The sequence below is a fragment of the Dermochelys coriacea genome, chromosome 1 (assembly GCF_009764565.3).
Source record: "Dermochelys coriacea isolate rDerCor1 chromosome 1, rDerCor1.pri.v4, whole genome shotgun sequence".
NCBI classification, from domain to species: Eukaryota; Metazoa; Chordata; order Testudines; family Dermochelyidae; genus Dermochelys; species Dermochelys coriacea.
This window is the reverse complement of record NC_050068.2, coordinates 132,018,373-132,039,598: the sequence shown is the minus strand read 5'-3', so window position 1 is coordinate 132,039,598 and position 21,226 is coordinate 132,018,373. Positions and strand designations below refer to the sequence as shown.

General features: G+C 40.8%; 1 protein-coding gene across 10 annotated transcripts in view; it reads right to left on the bottom strand.

The window, feature by feature from the left end:
- SHROOM2 (shroom family member 2) overlaps nt 1–21,226 on the bottom strand; it is a 182,669-nt gene that overhangs the window by 38,510 nt on the left and 122,933 nt on the right. For 4 of the 10 annotated variants that reach the window (XM_038386783.2, XM_043500823.1, XM_038386784.2 and 1 more), the window contains 2 exons: nt 18,072–20,715; nt 15,492–15,592 (listed from right to left, as the gene is read on the bottom strand). In XM_038386783.2, the coding sequence (XP_038242711.1) occupies nt 15,492–15,592; nt 18,072–20,715 (2,745 nt within the window). Of the gene's footprint in view, nt 1–9,138; nt 9,714–9,791; nt 9,994–15,491; nt 15,593–18,071; nt 20,716–21,226 lie in introns of those variants that run through there. The other 6 variants (XM_038386791.2, XM_038386794.2, XM_043501120.1 and 3 more) reach the window with 2 other exon arrangements.

The window sequence follows — 21,226 nt, the reverse complement described above, 5'->3', positions numbered from 1 at the left end:
GCAGCACTTAGGAAGGTGGTTCTGGAGAGTTAAAAGGAAGTGAGAGGCCTGAAGGTGAAGATGAGAAATGCAGTTACATGTGGAAGGTGAGAGGGAGGCCATGAAGAGAAGTGCAGAGGAGAGTGATATGGTCAGAGTGATGAGAGAGGAAGAGAAGTTTTTGCATGTGGTAGATGAAATGGGTGCAGATTAAATTACTGGGAGGCTAAAAAGACAGACGTTGCAGTAATTAGGGCCAGAATTTCATCATCCTTATCCCTCCTATAAAAGACCTGTTTCAATAATAAATGTTTAGTGATAAATCCATTAATCCTCCTGAAGCTCACTTGGCCCCATATTTGTGTTGTAGTAAATCTTATATTAAAAGGTTTTGCTGCTACAGATTTCTCTAACATTATGGAGATAACTGCTCTCTCCATGCCTCAGACCTTGACTGGATGCCACCTGGTGGAAGATGGAAAAGAGGAGGACAACAGATGACAATAAAATTACTAAGAAAGATGCTGCTGTCATGGGAACAGACTATGATGGAGCAAGAAATACAACATTAGACAGGCAGAAGTGGAAACACTGGATTGCCTCATGTGTCCCAAGGCACAAGAACATTTATGCTGATCATCAGTCCCCCGCCCCCTCCCACCACCACCTGCCCTCAACAAACCTCCTTACAACACACAATTTGACTCATGCCTTAAAAAAAGGACAGATTCCAAGATTTCGTTTTGTTCTGCCAGAGCTGGCAGGTGATTTTCTGTTAAACATTAACATTCTGTAGCAGTTAAATATGACATCTGATCCTATAGAACAGTAGTCAGTATAGTAATCTAAAGAAGGTCAGGAAGAATTTGAGATTTGACAAAAAAAAATCACTAAAAATACAGATGGCACAGTGCTTTCCCTCATAAATATCTTCTTCCCCCCCCATCCCTCTCTCGGTAAATTTTAACAAGTGAAATGAAGTGAAATTAGGGGGTTTGTTTTTACCAACTCAGCCACTGGATTCTCCTACACCTACTGTTTCGTTTTATAATTATTCCATACATCATTAAATACCCCAAGCTCAAAATATTAACAGCAACAGCTATATTCATTCTCAAAATAACTGATGTATTTCATTCCATGCCAGAATACCAGGACTTGCACATTTTAGTCAAAGATCCATTATACAGCTACTCATCAGGGCCCTGATTCAGCAAAGTAGTTAATCAAGTGCCCCCAAGCGTGGGAATAATCCCCTTGAATTCACTGGGATTGCTCGTGTGTCTAAGGTTAGTTATGTACATCGCTGAACTGGGGTGCAAAATAACTTAGTCAATGCCTCACTAATCAAAGAGTCTGCCTAGGCTGGAACCGGAGCTTTGATTTCCATCTTGAGTAGAGCTCCAGCGAGTGCATGGGCAGCGGGAGGGACTAGCCACCATGGGTATGTAGCTAGGGTTTCAGACAGGATCATACTCAGGGAGACTAGCCCATCCAACCACCCATGCAGCCACAGCTACACGGCTACCTTTAGCACGCTAGCTTGATCAAGAGCTACTAGCATGGGTACGTAGGAAATTACACCTTCAGCCCTTGGGCAGCCACCCAAAATGGAGTGGAATATCGAGTTATAAAATCAAACTTCGTTATTCTTCATGTTAACCACGTTTTAAAAATGTTCTTCTAGGCTATTCCCTCCTGAGCTGGAAATTATACTTCAGTGCTTGGGCAGCCACCCAAAATGGAGTGGAATACCGAGTTATAAAATCAAACTTCGTTATTCTTCATGCTAACCATGTTTTAAAAATGTTCTTCTAGGCTATTCCCTCCATTTATCCTTAATCCCCTTCCGAGCTCAGTGCCTCACTCCCACAAGTCATGGTGTCCAAATAGCTTTTTCCAGAAGATAAAACACCAGTGAATCCTGAAAGTGACAGCCCCATAGAGCAGCAGAGTTAGCGGCCCAAGTGCTATTATCTAACTACACATTTCTCTGTGTATTAATTCAAAGACTTTAATATACATTTGGAACTATTACAGTTATTATGTAAATCGCTTCTGTGGATTTTTTAACTGCTTCCTTCTCCAGGGTTCCAGAGCTTCTAAATGCTCCTTTGGTGCCTAAAAGTGATACCCCCTGCTCAGCCCTCTTATAAAAAAGGAAATAATGATCAAAACAAATCAACACAGCATTAGATGTGGTGTAGCTGCCTTTTAAAATCTCAAAATGTCAGCTATAAAAAATTGAACTGGATCATATATGGGCTAATCATTACGATATAACCACACTTCAGTTTGAGAGGTTTGCAGCGCAATGAATGTAAAGTAGCAGCTTTTAACTCACCACTGCAGCATCCTATACATATTCAGAGTCATATTTGCTCTTTGCAGAGTCATAACAGCTATGGGAGAGTCAGCTATTCTGTCACTTTTGCATGTATTGAAGTAGTGCCCAGAGACCTCAACCAAAGATCAGGGCCTCACTGTTCTAGGCATTGTACACACAATGAAAGAGATAGCTTCTGATCCAAAGGGCTTGCAATATAAGATTAAGACAAGCATCAGTCAGACAGTTACAGTTAATGTAATAAGCAGTGGACCAGCAGCCTAACTTAGAGAATTGTAAATTAAGTACTAATAGCAGAGCTACCCGAAGAACCAAATCCTCCTACTCTCTATTCTACACTGTGCATTAAATGCGTCTCTCTGTTATACCAGTGACACTCCCATAGCTGTTGGGATCACTGGGGTGACTTGCTTAACTGAGACCAGAATATGGTCCAATGAGGTTGCCCATGTGTAACTGAAAGAAGTGGATGCAGCAGAGCCAGAAGAGCTGGGAACTGAAAGTAAAGCAGAGTTCTAAGTTTGCAGGACTGGCAATTAAAAATACCACGTTATTACTTATAAACTGAACATGTGTTGAAGAAATCACTGAGATAAAATCAATACAGAATTCCATAATACTGGCTTTGCAGTTGCTTTCAGACTAGAACTGCTTTTGAAGCCTGTTTTTAAGTTACTCAAATGCAAACGACCAACTGTATTCACATACCAGCCCCTTCCCCAACAGAAAGCCTTCCACATCTCTGGAGCAGTTCTGTGTCCCGCTTTTCCATCCCTGTGCCAGCCACTCTGCACTGCAATTTCTATCCTTCACAATCAATAACTGTACACCATAGCCAGAAGGGTTCCCAAGGCAACAAAGGGCATCCCCTCTGTCCCTGCATGAGCATATTGCTTTCAAAATACACCCACTACAGAAGAGCAAGACAGAACTATTTTATCGTAAGACAAACCATTTAAAATACTCAAATAAATGTGTTTGATCATTGTGTCACCAAAAGCCAACAAATAAACACCAAAGGAGATCAGTTTTCTCAAGGAGGAAAAATTTTATAGCAGAGCTGTCATTTTTGAAAATAGGGGATTTTAATGGGAAGGTTGCATAACTTTCACCATTTAACAGAGGGCCAAAGACATGACTGAACTCCTGTTGAAGTCAATGAGAGTCTTTCCATCAACTCATTCAAACAGGTCCCAAATGAATTGTGAAATCTCACACAATCAGGCCTTGTCTACACTACACAATTAAGTCGACCTATGTAAGGTCGCTGTATAGTCACTGCAGTAATTAGTGCGGTTTTTCATGTCCACACTACCCTATTCGCCAGTGGTGCATGTCCTCAACAGGAGTGCTTACACTCCACTTAGGGGCCACAAGGACCTGGTGGTTGCTTCTTGGGAGCCACAGTTAGTGTGCCGGGACCCTACACCCCAACCGCCTGCACCAGCCCAGAGTCCCCTCCCGCACCCAAACTCCCTCCTGGAGCCCATACCCCTCACCACCCACATCCCAACCCCCTGCCCCAGCAGAGCCACTTCCTGCACTCCAAACTTCTCATCACTGGCTCTCCCCCCGAGTCTGTACCCCCAGTTGGAGCCCTCATTCACCCCTGCACCTCTACCCCCGTACCAGCCTAGAATCCCCTTCTGCACCCAAATTCCCTCCCAGAGCCCGCACCTCTCACCCGCCCCCACCAACCCCCTGCCCCAGCCTGGAGCCCTCTCCCGCACCTTGAACCCTTCATTTCTGGCTCCACCTGCAGCCTACACTCCCAGCCGGAGCCCTCAATCCCCTCCCGCACCCCAACCCCGTGCCCAACCTCAGAGCCCCCTCCTTCACCCCAAACTACTCATCCCCAGCCCCACCCCCAGCCGGAGCCCACACCCCCCTCCCGCACTCCAGCCTCCTGCCCCAGCCTGGTGAAAGTGAGTGATGGTGAAGGAGAGCGAGCGACTGAGGGAGGTGGGATGGAGTGAGTGCGAAGTGGGACTTTGGAGAAGGGGTGAGGCCTCAGGAAAGGGCAGGAGTGTTTCTAATCGCACAAAATGGAAGTTGGCAACCCTAATGCTGGGCAGTGCGGTGCTGATAGGCCATGTAAGTAATGCAGTGTCTACGCAGACACTGTGCTGCCCTCACTAGATCATCCTAAGTGCTACACCAGGGGTCTCAAACTCAGATGATCACAAGGGCCACATGAGGACTAGTACAGTGGCCCGAGGGCAGCATCACTGACCCCGCCTCGCTGTCCCGGCCTCACTCCATGCCTTCCATGAGGCCCCACCCCGCCCCGCCCCACCTCTTCCCACCCCTTCCCTGCCCCCATTCCAACCCCTTCCCTGTGCTCCCCCTGCCTCCCTCCCCCCCCCCCAGGTCCCTGCTGTTTCCCGAAGTGTTTGAGACCCCTGTGCTATACCTCTCATGGACATGGAGTTATTAGGTTGGTGTAATGGGGGATTTACATCAGCAGGAGTAATGCTGTAGTGTAGACACTTACAGAGTTAGGATGACATAAACTAAGCTACACTACACTACACTAACTCTGTAGTGTAGACCAGGCCTCAGTTGTGACTCATCTGAAAAGAATTAGGGAGAAAGAAAAGGTGGATTATAAGTAAGTGAACGCACATGTGCGTCTTGGAAATCAGAAAAAGGTATTAGATATTGTTCATGTCAGGTTTTTTTTATACTGATATGTGTATACACACACACACAGATATTACAGACAGAGCTGGTAGAATTGACTGACGCTTCCCATTATAACACTGTATTTTCAATTCTTTGCAACTCTGGCAAACTTTAACCATTTGGGATGAAATTTTCCATGCTGGGTGTCTGCCTCACGTTGACAATTTTTTGGAAAACTTCTGCCAAAATAGTTCTGCCATTTCTCACAAGAAAGCCAATGAAAAATATGCTGTTTTGCTCATGTTATAAAAATTCTGGCAACTCTTAATTTGAGAAGATCTAATATCCCCCATGCTTTGGGGCAGGGACTTGAATTTGTCTGGGCAGGACAGATGCTGTGTGTCAGGAATGTGCCTTTTGCTGCCCCTGTGAAAATCCACCCAAATTATAAGCCTTTGAAAAAAACTGCAATTCTTACCTACTGAGCTTGCTGGAGTTTGGCATATAAATTCTTCTAAGATTCTGTCTGCACTGAGCATGCTAAACCGCCAATTGTAACTCTGGAGTGCTGTGGGCCATGCCAGACCAGGCACTGAAACTGACAGCAGGGAGGCTGTCTCTCCTGAGCTCTTAATGAGATCCCTGCAAGTGCCCAGAAAGTGGGGAGGAGTAAGCCACACAATTCAAATGCAGAGGGAACAGAATTTAGAAGTGTGTGCAGGCATGGCTTAGGGGGTGTGAGGGAAAACACATGACGGCAGACTGGACACTGTTGTTGGGAGGAAGTGAAACTGAGACCATGAATTGCAATGGGGGAGACACTGGGACTGAGAGCCAAGGGTAGGGGAAACCGGGAGATAAGAGAGGAGGATCCATAGATTTTAAGGTCAGACTATTCTGTGTGGGTGCCTGCCTCAAGATGGCTTTATTTAAAATTAATGTTTCAGCAAAAACAGTTCAGCTGTTTACAAGAATGAAATTAGAGAAAAGTATGTTGTTGTGCCTAGGTTAAAAATTTCTTACAGCTGTGTGTCTGAGAAACTCTAGGGCCTCCACACTTTAGAGGAACATGAAATTTGGCAGGGATGTTGTTCTGGTGTCAGGCTGTGTTTTTTACTGACCCTATGAAAATTCACCCAGGTTTGGCAGAGTTATTAGCCTCTGAATATCTCAGTTCATACAAGTTCAGCAGAGACTTGTTAGTATTTGGTAGCTAAATTCTCTAGAGATTCTGTCTGCACTGAGCATGCTCTATCTCAGGGAATCAAGGGCAGAGCAGGACTTACTACTTTTTCCACAGGACCAGCCAGCTTCTGTGTGCTTCAGAGACATTAACTATTTTATTTATCTTCACAACATCCTTGTGAGCTAAGGTAAAATTATGATTCCCAATTTTACAGATGGCAAACTAAGGCACAGACACATCAACATCCAAGAGTACACTAATTTTAGGTGCCCAAGTCTAAGATGCTTATGGCCTGATTTTCTGAAAACGTAGCATCTTATATCCCTATTGTTCAGAATAGCTCCCACGACTCAGTGAGGGCTCAGCACTTCTGCAAATTAGACCCAGGAGTGTCAAATTGAGTACCCAGAAAATGAGAAAGACACAGCCACCTTTGAAAGATGGGTTTAAGTGACCTGCCCAACATCACATAGGAACGCTGTGGCAGAGACAGAGATTGGAATCCAATTCTTCAGGGTGCACTCAATTGCCAAAATCTCAATTCTCCTACAATCCCTGCACACTCCTTTTAATGTCTGAAACAAATGAGGTAGGGTCCTACACAATAGTCTCCTTTACTACACAACCCTGATTCATCCCCAGAACACATCCCTGCTGTGTATAAAACAAGACAGGGATCCTGAGGGGAAAAAATAGTACTCAACTAGGTAATTCAAGACTGTATCATAATTAGGTTTGTCAGAATTAAATTATTATGTACTTTGACAGACAATATCAATGATTATTTTTAAACTTTTTTTTTGGTTTTTATCAATTTAAATTTTCATGGTTGCAGGAAGTTACGGGGGAGTTAGATAATTATTTAATAACAAGGATCAGCGGGTAGCCGTATTAGTCTGTATCCACAAAAACAAGGACGACTCCGGTGGCACCTTAAAGACTAACAGATTTATTTGGGCATGAGCTTTCGGATACATCCGATGAAGTGGGTTCTAGCCCACGAAAGCTCATGCCCAAATAAATCTGTTAGTCTTTAAGGTGCCACCGTAGTCCTTCTTGTTTTTATTTAATAACAGTAGATGTTGAGATTCAAAAAGTTAACACTTTGTAACCCTTAAAACATAAATTGTCAACATCCCACGGCAAAATAGACTACGTAAACATTCTTAAATCAACAGTAGTTCTCAAGCATTTTTCTTACAATTCACAGATAAGCGAAGTATTTTCATCAATAGAAATATATTTTTGTTGGTTTGTGCATACATGGTGAAGTTAACATTTATTGACATTTGCCAATAAAAACAAACTCCTTCCAAGCCTACTCATACTGCAGACATACACATAGGGTGTGTGTGTGTGGGAGAATGGGAGAACCTTAATTCTGGCATTTCCCAACTTCTGGGTGCTTGACTTTGTAACCTTAACATTCTGTTAACGTAATTATTTAATCACCATGATGATGATTGCCTCATGATGATTATTTGAGGAGGCAGGTCTTGGTACAAAGCACATTTAATTGCTGTAGAAGCAGCAGAGCTGTTCATTGCCTTAGTAATGCTGGCCTGAAGTCACGGATGGCAACGTCCAACACAGGCTACTGAAACAAGTGGTCTTAAAGACTCACTTAAGCTACTGACAAACCGAATGTTAAAAAGGAAGAGCACAAGAAGAACTATTATTTTGAAGAGAAAAAACCCTGTCCTCAATAAGCCACAGAATAGGGGGACACACAAAATAACCAGGATACTACCAGAAATACAAGAGCAGCATGTTGTTTTTCACTATAACCCGTATGCCATCTAAGGTATCTTGTGTTTTCCATAGCCAAGCCAAATGTTCATTAATTAGTGTATTACTAAAGAGCCAATAAGATAATGATAATGTTATCTGTGCAGTCAATCAAAATGGATCCCACAGCAATTCTGTATTTCATGCGACAGAAAAATGTCACTCCAGCTTCACAACCCTTACATAATCATGACTGTTTATCAGTATGATATATGGGAATGATTATTTCTAGTCAGCCTGCTTCATTAGAATCTCTAATCTGTGCCCCACTTACATACCAAAGTGAATGAAAATTGTTTCTGACCCCATATATTTTTATTTTAACAAATGTCACCTCTCTGCACACAAAAATAAGAGCATAGATTTCTTTCCAACAGATCCAATCTCATTCTGCAAGAAGCAATTGAACATATGTTGGCAGATAAGAATATAGGCCAGTCAATCATGGTCAACGGTAAACAGAACAAAGCATATTTTTAAAGTAAAATCAAATTTGATTATAATTACATTTCTAGTAATACCGAGGGAGTGGGAGAGACACTAGTCTCCTTTCCTTTATTAGGAAAAAAAAATCCTTCCCTCCTTCCTACTATTATGCACATTAAATCAATAATAAAATAAATGTTTATGGCCAATCTTTTGCTTGCTTTTTCAATTTCACATCTTTCTTCATATGCAGTCAGCAGCATGCATGGATTCAAAATGACTACCTCCCACAGGAGTAAGCTAGTTAATATGTACTGTACTGAATCACTGAACTGAATTTCAGCAGAAAATCCTAACAATGTAAAAACACCCATTGTGTTATATAAATGGCAACCATTGCAGGAACAAGAAACATTACTTAACACTGCCAGCAAGGAAATCTCATTCACGGAAAAAAGGCTGGATACAAAATCACTTGGAATCTGTCCTTTTTAATAAAAGTTACCTGGAATTTTTTTTCCAGATCTAAAAATCAAGGCATAGTAAGTTGAAATGTGCCCATTTTTTAAATATTAGCAGCTAGGCAGCACTCAGTATCAGAATAGATTAGACAGAAAAAGGCAACATAGTTAATTATAATTAGTTCACCTGAGCTTCTCTAACAAGGACTGAAGTGAACCTCTTGGAGCTCATCTCTAAAGGATTCACAGATACCTGTTTTCATCAATTAGCATACACACCCATGTTTCATTATCATATTTTCACTCAGAGCTGGCTGTTCACTCACCGCTTTCTTCCAGTAGTCAACATCCAATTCCAAGTTCCAAGCTCATACCTGCTGATTTGGAAAGGGTCTTCATCTGAACCTGTGCTCACATTAACAATTTCGCCAAGAAACCAGAAATATAAAAACCTATCTTACAAAATACAGCAGTGAAGAACACTGAGGCTGGAAGTCACCTAGTGAGGATAACAGCACTCCAGACTTCAGCCCAGAAAATAAACATTTTTGAAAGGCACTGCCTTCTAATTCAAGTGTGCATTATGCCAATTGTGAAAACAAAAGCTGCTAAAAACAGCCCATGCACAAGCACACACACACACACACACACACACACACACACACACACACACACAGAGCATCTAGCTGGAATTTTCCCCCCTAAACCTCAGGGACTAGAACAAACATACACACTTAAAAAAAAAAGACAAAAAAAAAGACAATTCTATATCATGCACTGCCTCACTCGTAATTTGTAGCTGTAGCTACTGCAGACAGGGATGGGCAAACACAGCTTGTGGTTAAAGACTTGGAGAACAAAAGAAATACTGTATGAATGACTACTTCAAAGATCAGTTAAGAACCAACAGACGATAACTGAAGTTCATGCACACATTTATTATTCTAGCACTTTAAAACTAAATACAGGGAAACCTTACCAGGATTTATAGACGTTTGCCTCTATTCACTGCATTCATGAGCTTTTGCATCCTTGCAAATACCCCAGCCTGTTTCAAAGACATATAGAACTGATTCTGTCTCAACCTCTGTATCTAATTTACTGTAATACAGAGCATATTCAAAGCCATGCCTCACAACAGCTGGCTTGTTTTTGCCTGCTTCTATATGACTGACAAGTTCATACAAGCTCTGTCAACTTTAACCTTGATGACTGAAGGCTTGGTTTGTATTATATGTTACATCACCAAAAATGTCTGACTTCAAGGAGAAAAGTTCACAGCCTTCAAAGCTTAATTGTGTTTTGCTTTTGGTAAAAAGGCTTTTAATGTCTCATTTTGTATTTCAATCAAGAAAATTATGTCCTGATTTTAGCAACAATGATAAGTTTTAAATAGTTAGATATAAACTAATTAATTAAATCAATCACATGGCTTATCTTCTCAATCACATTTAAATGACTACATAAATTAATTAGGCATATAATAATAAGTATCTTCATTAAAAGTATCTTCAGCCTGGAAAAAAGTGTGTATACACACATACTTATAGAGATGATTGTGCATAGAAAGAACTAAATGACACACACACACACACACACACACCCCACACACACACATGATCTAAACCTCCTTCACCCCCCAAACTCCTATGACCTGATGATATCATGGCTATCACAAAAGTGAAGCGTGAGTTGCCTATAGTGTGGCTAAAAGAATGCATTATATCCTTCCACACAGTTTCTCTGGGTTATGTTTTATATATGTAAAGACTATCACAATATTTTTAAAAGGAAAATGCTCTTAATAAAATCACATTCCAAATATCCCTGCACTAGCCATTTGATACCCTTACCCGAGCATTCTGATACCTCAGTGATGGGCAATTTAGAAATAGCAGACAGATTAAATAAGAGAGCTATTTTGCATGTTTATTTATATAAGATTCTGTTTCTTAAAGAAACAGGAAAAAAATCTGAATTTATTGTTGACTTTTATAGCTCAAAACTTTCAGTTTCAATTCAAGTACACAATGCCCATCATTAGGAGATTTTGACATCAGGCTCAACTCACTCAATCCTTACTTAGTTTGCATAATGCAGTTTAATTGGTTAATAGGCTATAAGAGGTCTGGTTGTCTCACAGTCAACATCTGAGATAGATGACCGTTTAAGAGTTTCTTATAACTCAAATTTACTGGCATATAGTAATCTCTTCCTTCCTCCCCATCACACTGCAGGCAGATATAAACCACAATACATGTTGCTAAGGGCCCACATAATGAAAGTCCGAAATATTCTGTGGCAGGGGTGGCCCCCCTGCGGAGGGGCGGCCCTCCGAGCTGCATACAACAATCTTCAGAAGTTTGAGAGCCGGGGCACACCTGCCGGGGGTCAGAGCTCAGGGCTTCAGCCCTACGGGAGGCGCCTGATGGGGCTCCAGGCTTCAACCCTGTTCCTGCTGAAGCTCTGAGAACCCCTCTCCCGACTGGGCTGAAGCCCCTACTGCACCAGTCTGTTGCAAGGCAGAGGTCCTGAGCCCCCTCCCTGCCCCAGTCCGGTAGCTGGAAAATGGGGGAGGACTTGGGGGGGGCTCCGTGAGTTGCACTTTAATGGTACAAGAGCCACAATTTGGCGAGCCCTGTTCTATGGGATAGCTCACAGCATGGTAGCATAGTAAGAGTGGATAGCTGAATCTCCTCTTTATTTAGTGTATTTGGAACACATGAACTGCCATACCAGAACAAACAAATAGACCAGCTAGTTTGGTATCCCCTCTTCAATGGTGGCTTATACCAGATAATTCAGAAGAGAGAACAAACCCCTACAATGTCCATATACTTTAACTGGAGCTGGGTCAGGCCTAAAGTGCCGATACTATATTAACACCTCTCAAATGTCAAAAAGCAACCAACAACAAAAAGCTGTAACCTTGATCTAACACTGCCTCAAGTTTTGTAATATGTATTTTTTTGTAGACAATGTAATAACAAATTGAGGGGCAGATACATGCAAAATGTTCTCAGAATTTAAACAAAAATCTAGGACCATGGCCCTCTCACTGGTAGGTGGTAGAATTGTATCAATTAGAGAATAAACTATTACATGTATGCTTTTCTTTTGATGCAGGCTGACTTGTGCTGAGGGCACACACACACACACACACGAACACACTCACTCTCTCTAGGTCCAATTTTTAAAAGACAACCTTTTTATGTCAGGACTCCTTAGGTACAAGTAACACCCCTTGAATATCAAGGGCTAGGCCTGTTTAAAACGTACAATAACCTCTAAGGGGATGTTAAAAGTGTAGCAAGTATTTGCTCACATCAGACTGCGAACAAAGAAGAGGGAGGCCAGTTCTGAAAAAAATAAGACTGTACATTAGGTACACAGACAGCTATGAAACACACACATTACCATTATCTATTGCTTGCTGAATTTGGTAAGTCATTTCAATGATAATTTTATATAGGAAACCAATATCCTTAAATAAATATGCACACATTGCATTATCTTTGCTTTGCATGTCAATAGTATCTAGAGTTGCAACCCGTGAAAGTTTTACCTGGACAGTTGGTTTTATACTGCAAAGTCCAGTCAAAAAAGAGGACCTTGCAACCCTAAATGGCACCCAAACCAGAATTCCAGTTACTGTGGGAAGATGCTGGATCATTAATCCATACCGGACCCTGCTCAGCTGGGGCTGTCTCCTACCTACTTGAGACGATCCAAGTAACGGGGGGAAGAGGGAAGAGAAGCAAGATGGGGGCGGGGCCTTGGGGGGGAAGAGGCAGAGTGGGGGGTCGGTCGGGCCTTGAGGGAAAAGGCAAAGTGTGGGCGGGACTTTAGGGGGAAGGCAGAGGGTAGGGCCTTGAGGTTCGGTTACCAACTATTAGAAAGTGGCAACCCTACTAGTTTCATTTCAAATATGTTTCAGTCCTAGAAGTTCAGAACTGGTTTTGGAATTCTGACAATTCTTGGAATTGTACCCAATGTGTGTGGGAGTGGGAGTTTGAATGTTTGCAATTCATAGCAGTAGTTCTACTTAAATGAGCAGTTGTAACTATATCTAGAAGTGCTCCATTGCTCGCTGTTCCATAAACATAAAACTGAGCACCAAATACTAGAATTCAGACACTTTCTAGTTTTTCCAGAGATGGTACTAAGCAACTTAACTAAGTACATCAATTCATTATAGTCCAAATAAAAAATGAAGCCAAATCTATAAAGTGGTTGAAAATTTCTTGGTGAATTATAAACATCTTCATGCAAACAGCATTCTGAGCTTAAAATGCACAATACATAATAAAGCGGACAAAGGAAAAACAAGCAAACTGACTGACTTAGTCAGCTATCCAAGCCCTGTAATTTCACTTTAAAGATTATGGGAGGAAAATGTATAATCTGTTATTATAATACTTCATTACTTTTCATATAAGATTCACTACAAGAGATTAGATTCACAAATAATTCAAGATTCATGACAATATACACAGTATCTGTAATAAGCACAAAATATACACACATTTATTTTAAACAGCAAATCACTTATTACTCACTAAATAATCAAGGGAGTCTCAAATAGCTGGCTATAATTTTTCTGTTACAAAATATCTGCAACCTACAGAATATTTCAGCCCCATACATTGATCTCATGAAATTACTTTTTGGCAAAAAACTCAGGTCATCACAGGTTTAAGTCATTTAAAGATTTAGGGTTTGATTCTGCAGCTATGAAGCCAATGGCAAAGATCCCCATTTGGTGTGGATGATGCAGGATCAGGCTCATAAGTAGTGTAATTTTATATAAGTAGCAAAAAAATGATTAAACACGCCAGCACGCAAATATTTTCTCCATGGGCTACTTGGTTAATGTTCTAAAACTAAGTACAGATTAGCCAGATTAAACAAATTATTATTTACAAATTGCTAGTTTTGGAAAAAGTATTAAATCAAATTTCTTTAGAGCAACTCCACAGACCATAGGTTTAATTGAGATCACGACAAATGAGACAAGTTCCCTTATCACTTAGGCCTTTCACTATAGTAGTGAAATTTTCATTTTTTTTTATAGTTTTCGCATAATAACCATTCATTATCATTCATGGCATGAAAATTAAACAGTCTACAAAAGACATATATGCCCTCTACATAGTTTAAATGGCCTTGACATCAGACAAAGAGCTGAGGGAAAGACCATGAAAGAGACCACTTTCTTAAACCTTTTCCTACAATGTGGTGCAATGGTAAAATAATAGAGTTGCAACAGCATGCGAAAACAGTGTACTGCTTTAAAACAAAGAAGTTATTACAGCTGGTGCCCAGTCATGTGATTTACATGGATTCTATGTTATAAAACGAGGATAGTGTTACACGGACACTGTTAAAATGCTGGCGTAGGTGTATTATTCAGATAATAATTATTCAAATAATTTTGTTACTAGAGTTCCACAATGCTAGATGGAAAACATCTTAGTTATACAGAGATGCTATCTGCCTACACAGTCATCTCTAATCCAGGCTCATGCTCTCTCTCTCTCTCTCTCTCTCTCTCTCTCACACACACACACACACACACACACACACGCTCCATTTTAAAAGCTACTGCATAGTAAATACAAAGAACTACACAGAATCAAAACACAGCAGATCACTTAAACCAGTAGAACCATCAATCTTCATAATATAAAGTTTATAAGGTGGAAAATAATGAACACATATACATAGTACAAATCAGTTGCTGATCATATGGGAGATGCATAGCTATACTCATATTGTATATGCATTTCCTATATTAAGAAATTATCTCTCATTGAGACATTCTACCACTTAAAGATTTTAAGTACTTACAATGAGGAAAATCAGTAGAGATTTTTTTTTTTTAAAAAAAACCTCCTATATATGCTTTTGTTCTTAATTTACAGTTAAAAAACAGGATACAAAAGCTGTTGTTGACTAAATTATTTTAGACACAGTATGTTCTTGTCTGAAATTTGGTTGCTAAGTGCAATTTAGCAGCTGTAGTTTCAATTATTTATCACAATAGCACCCAGAGGCCCCAAATCAGGATCAGGTCCCAACTGTGCTAGGCATTCAAAGGTTTTAATTACACTGTGTCAAAACAGATTATTTAAGATAGATGGAAAGCAGCTTGGAAGAACCGTACCGTTTTTCTCCTATTAATTCACTTAACAATTAAAAGTGGTGAGTGGCAAATCACATTCGAGAGCCCTTTATCGGTTTTCCATTCAGTCATTTTATCTTTACAGAAAACTGACTTACTATATTACTATATTTCAGCAATCTACAGTAGTTGCCAGGTGTATCCCTGACACACTCCTTTAGGAAAATCAAACACTTCCTTTTCTTTAAAAGCATTTAATTGATCAATATTATGATTGGATCTCTTTCTACATCCTCATAAGAAGACTCTACTGGGACTGAAGAAAATACAATAAATTGGACAGTACGTAATTTCTTTAAAAGGTCTATTCCACAGTTAGAAATCTTAGCTCCAAGAACATATCATACATGGGGGGGGGGGGGGAAAGACATAGTACAATGTTCAACATGAGTTTACCTCAACTTCTATTTTGGGTAGCAAAAGACCAGCTCATTCGCATATCATAGTCCTCATTTAAAACTTTCAGCCTTAGAGACAGAAAAAAAGCATACCCACCTTAGAGTGCAATTTTGCTCATCAGCATTAGTTTTGGAGGAAATACTTTCCCTATCTTCCCCTGAATCCTCGGTTTGCCTCCTTACTTCAACTGTGACTTCCTGCAAAGGGTTTATAACATAGTAAGACACCAAGTCATCAAGTTTCAGTCTCCTGAAAATATATTATTATGGAACCTCTTATTTGTGGGTTCGCTCTGCTTGAACATACATAAAGTCAATAATGTAACATGTCTTATGGTGGTTTGGCTTCAAGAGTTGTATGGTATGCCACGTGACATCTTCTGTGGCACTACGAACCTCGCTGTGCTCATGTTACTAATTTATCTCACTGGTCTAGAAGGAAACACTTAAATATAATATTTATAAACCTTAGCAACTCCTATTTGCAAAACAAAAGTATTGTAAAAAAAACTTAGCATAGCCTTGTTAGCATTTTAATACAGGCAAGCATTTGAGGACTTCCAAACTTCTTTCTGTGTGTTTCTGTTTCTCAACAAAACACTTAACATTGACCTTCCAGAATTTTATTACCTCAGCATCTTCAAACAACTGCACCCAAAGTCTAACACTGTATTAGAAACTCTGAACTCATGGGAAATACAGTTGCACTGGGTACTCAAACCAACTAAATTATACATGTGAAGTATGTAAAATACCTTTATTTTTTTAAAAATCTTATAGATTTTGTTATATACATCTACAATGCACCCAGCACTGTATTGTCCAAGTGATTAAACAGTGGGTTTTGAGGTTTTTTTTTTTGTTGGTGGGGCTGGGGGTGGGGCATTAGGTTTATTTTGTTTTGTGCCATTCCAAGTAGCCTCTACTGAACTTGATACTAACAAAATCAATGCATGTATGGTATATATTACAGGATGATTTTTATTGCTGGATGGGCAATAAAAGAGGAATAATTCAGCAATTCCTGCCTCTTCAGAATAAAATTTCTGCTTTTGAGAAACAAACAAACAGTCACTTGTAAGAGACAGCCCAGAAGATTATTTATACAAGTAACTCCTCCCCCTGTCACTCCAAAAGTCCTAGTGAAGACTTTTGTTTAAATTAAAACCAAACTATAGATCAGGTGAGTTTTTTCCTAAGGGATCTCTTATCTTGTATGAAACTACTGTTTAAATTTTGACTCCTGGATTTTTTTTAAAATGGGACAAAGGGAGTTGAAGCGCAGGAAATGAGAGAGGAAGGGAAAAGGGGGAGGAATGTTATAAATATGTGATACCCTGTTTTGTTTTTAACTCGAGCCCAATATTTTGTATTTGCAGAGGAGGCAGTTCAGCTCATATTGACAGTACCCTCCCCCTGACTAGGATCCCTTACACATGAGGTAATCTTATGGCAACTTTAATATGCCATTAAAACAACAATATTACAAGGGTCACTCTAAGAATTTCTCTCACATGCCAACTTTCTCCTCACTCACACTGCAAAGTTAAAAATTAACTTGCTCTTTGCTTGTGAGCTGAGCAGACTTTTGGCATCTCTCTGAGGATCAGATTTCTTTTAATCACTCATGCAAAACAGAAGGGCCACCTATTTTTTCTTTAAGTCGTATTTATTATTAACGTTTATTACATCCTTGGATTTTCAAACAAAACCATTAAGGTGAGACAGCGAGTGCTTCAGTATCTGGTTATATTGGACCAAGAGAGTTTAAAAGAAAGAGGAGAACTAGTAGCGCACCAATGAAGTCACTTTCCTAAGGGGTGATTGCATACTGTTCCTCCTTGCAGTGCTTTTTCCATCTTAAAGTTCTAAGGGGCCAGAAGACATCTGAACTGGGGAAGGGGGCTAGGGAAGCAGAGCAACTGTGTCATGTTGGGTGAGGGTTTATTGCCATCATCCTCCCCTCATCCCATTGTAAAGTATGAGATATAGTTAGGCTTGGCAGAATTCAATTCTTTAAATACTTTTGATAGATAATATTGATGTTTATTTTTAATCTTTTTTTTCTATTTTTATCTATTTAAATTTTAATAGTTGAAGGAAATTATGGGGGTGTCAAGCAATAATCGGGATCAAATAATAATTATTTAATGATACTAGATGTTGAGATTCAAAAAGCGAAAGGTTTTTAAACCATTAAAACACAAATTGTCATCAAATGTCAAAATATACAAAACAAATAACTTTAAATCAAAGTTCTCAAGCAGCATTTTTCTTACTTTGCCTATTAAATTTCCACAGTCATTGATGGAAATATCCTTTTTGTTGGTTTGCATGTATCTGGTGAAATTGACATTTACATATATTTACTGATAAAAATCGAATCCGTCCCGCCTATATATTCTAACATCACAATCAAACTAACCAATTTATTTTCTCTTCAATCATGCCAGTGACAATACAAAAGTGACTGAACTGTTTAGCTCAATGTACTTTGTTCCATGCTGAACTACTAATGCTACACTCACGTAAAGCCTTGTGTGAGCTACCTGTAATAATACAATGACAATACTTTGCTTGTGTTCTTTGACCATACTTGAACACTTACACACACCATTTCTTTTTCTTTCCCCTCTGTCACATTCTAAGGTAAGAGGAGATTACGAAAGCCCCATACCTGTTTGTAGAAATCAGTAGAAGGAGACGATCTGGATCTCTCATGCGTGTATTGGGGTTTCTCATGCTGCTCATGGCTTGCATCAAGGATGTTATCAGCTGAATGGTACTTTCCTGAACTCCTTGGCTCTAGAGGTGTCCTCTGCTCTTTCCAGGATGCTTGATATTCTGCAAACGTTCCCAGCCTCTGAGGCTGTTCAGTTTTCACCACTTTGTCTGCAGATTTGTGAGCAAGGTAATAGACATTATCTTTTTCAGGTTGTGTATTTTCAATTCCAAAAGAGGCTGCCCGAGCCCTTCTATCATACCACGACTCCTCACCCTCGTGTCCATGAGCTTTTTTATCAGGCCTTTCAGGCAGACTGTAAGGAGTTTGTTTCTGTGAAGATTTACGATATGTGGGCTTACTCGTTTCTTCAAAGAACTTCCACTTATCTGCAAAAGAGCCCAGGGCTTCTTCAGATGTATTTGGACGGCGGTGGGAATGGCAGTCATCTTTTGACACCCCTACTTCATTCATCTTCTCTGGTTCAGAGTAAGACTTCAGTTTTTGTTCTGCTGTGAACCTCTTCCTAGCTCCAATGCGGGAAATATGATGAGTGCCACTCTCTGATGAGTTTGGTTTAGCCTGCATAGCCTCAAGAAAACCTGACACATCTTCAGAAACCCAAGCCAACAAGGAAGAGTTGCAATTATTTGTCTTCCGTTCTGGTGACCTGGGGAGATAATCAGCAGGGCTAGGTTCCAAGTCCCGCCGTTTGAAGGAAGTAGCCCGCAGAACCCTGGCCTGGGCCTCCTTCAAGTGATCCGTGTAGGAGCTGTTAAAAGAGCTCTCTGAAGATGTGTTTAAGTTCTCCACTGAATCTGGTTTCCAGTTTTCAGTGTCCTCTTCTGTTTCGCTTGACCCCATTAAGGTAGCAATGCTTTTGCTTTTCTGCAGCTTTGCTCGCCTCATTTGGATCTCGTTTCTCAGGGTTGTTGCAAAGCGATCACTTCTGCGTGCCTGCTTAGTCATATGAGTATCAAACTGGAGCTGTCTATCCATTCCAGTTTCCAGGCAGTTGTCAGACTGTTTTTTCCCTTCCTGAGCTAAAGAGTGCAAAATTGGGGTCTTCTGAGCAGAAATCTTACTACTCTCTTCTGGTCGCCACCTGATATCTTTCTGGGCAGCTCTGTGTTCAGTGATAGGGACACAGCTCTTTGTACACTCCTGCTGATTGTAGCTATTGTCATTTTCCTCGAAACTGCCATCAAAGTTTTTCTTTTGGCCAGGTTTTTCAGTGAAACTTGTTTTTTTAGGATCTTCCACTACAGTAGACTTAACTTCCCCTCCACTGTCCATTACATAGTGACCACTCTTCTCGCGCTCTTCTAGGAAAGGCTCGACAGGTTGTTGCGGTAAATAGTATTTTGGTTTTTGGACCATCGTGACTGCGGCAGGATTTTCATGTGGTCCAGGGGAAACATCAGCTCCTATTCCAGGTTTCCAACATTCATCCTTGAGCTGTAGTGGCCGTGAGCTTCCCTGGGCAGGCTGTTTTGCTGTGACACAATAATAACGACTCTGTACAGTGTTGTCTACTTTCTGTTCAGCAGCACTGTTATTAGCAGAAGCTTTGAGCATTCTGGCTTGGTTTGGACTATAGCAATGAAAGTGGTTGGCTGGTAGCTCTTTATTGCCACTGTAAGAGGAAATATGTCGCAGCTCTTTAGGCGAAGTCGAAGCTCTTGCATGGTGAAAGAAAGTGCTTTCATCACTGTACTGGCGCTGGTGGTGGTAACCGTAAGCAGGCTGTGCAAACCGAACGTCAGTGCTGGACAAAGAGGACTGCAGTCTGTTAGCATTTCCTGAATTATTATTGAACCCATCACCAGCAGAGGACAAATTGTAGTCCAGACTAATATCAGATTTATAATTGGAATTATTGATCCTCTTTCCATCTGTGCTCCTGTCATTAGCCCTAACAGGTCTTCTTGGTTGTTCTGCAGTTTCTGAGCTCCAGTCCCTCCTATGCTGAGTTTGATTCAGAACTGTAAAGTGCTGGGTGCTGGCACCCTCTGAGTACACTGAACCATGGGCCTTCTCGTGGCCTTTGGTAATAGCAAAGCTGTCACTTCGGAGAGGTGGAGGTGGTGGTGGTGGGGAGGATGATTTTTTATCAGGAACGTGCCAGATAGGTCCAAAACTTGATCTTCCAGAGCCAGAGAGCTTGGAATCAGGCTGTTCCTCCAATCTAGGACTCTTGCTAGTCTCATATTGAATGGGAAGTGGCAAGTATCCAGGTTTGTCCTCCAGTCCACTGTTATCATTCACTAACTGGCCAGTCTTGCTGTTTCCGTGCTTTGCAGCGTCCCAGTGGCCTACTTTATACAGCATGTTCTCCGTTGAAGCAGCATCCACATTGGACAGAGTGTGATCAGGGGTACTCGAACTAGTGGAGAAAGAGCCATAGGCAGAATCCCGCTTGCTTTGATTCCCTACATGATCAATGCTATTGTTGGACTTTGCAGAGGAAAGCTTTCCATACTGGGATGTTTGGAGAGTGTGGTCCCAGCTGTCCATACTTCCCAGGGAACTGAATCGCTCAGACGTGTGATGCAGATTTGACTGATCCCATGAGTTTGACAGGTCATGAGAGGAGGAGCTATAACAGAAGAACATACAATATTATCAGCAGTAAGTCAATATAACTACAACGATGAAGCTAATTTTAAATGTGGGTCTGGTACTATCCATCCACACAGCAATTATCAGAGAGAGACATGAGCACACCTCTTCTAGTGGTTTGAGCAGGCGGAATCAAGGCTTCATCCTTCCTCCACCATTAACATAGTGCCTGAACTTCAGCAGCTGCATCTCAAGTTTATCTTTCTGCACAACAGGAATAATGAAGTGACTCCTGGAATCACCCCTTCTCCTTGTGTAAGATCATATTGACATTCAAAGAAAAGTCTGATCTCCCTCCCTTCATCCCCATCTCCTGATACCAAATCCCAAAGTTTCCAATTTACTTTCTATCTCCAATACTACCACCAATCCTATTCTCTCCCTACTAAACCCTTGCCCTCTCCTTCTCCCTCTTTCTTACCCTTGCCCGTTTCCTTTACAAAACCACACCCTTAATCCCACCTGCTTCTCCAAACACTGCCCCACCT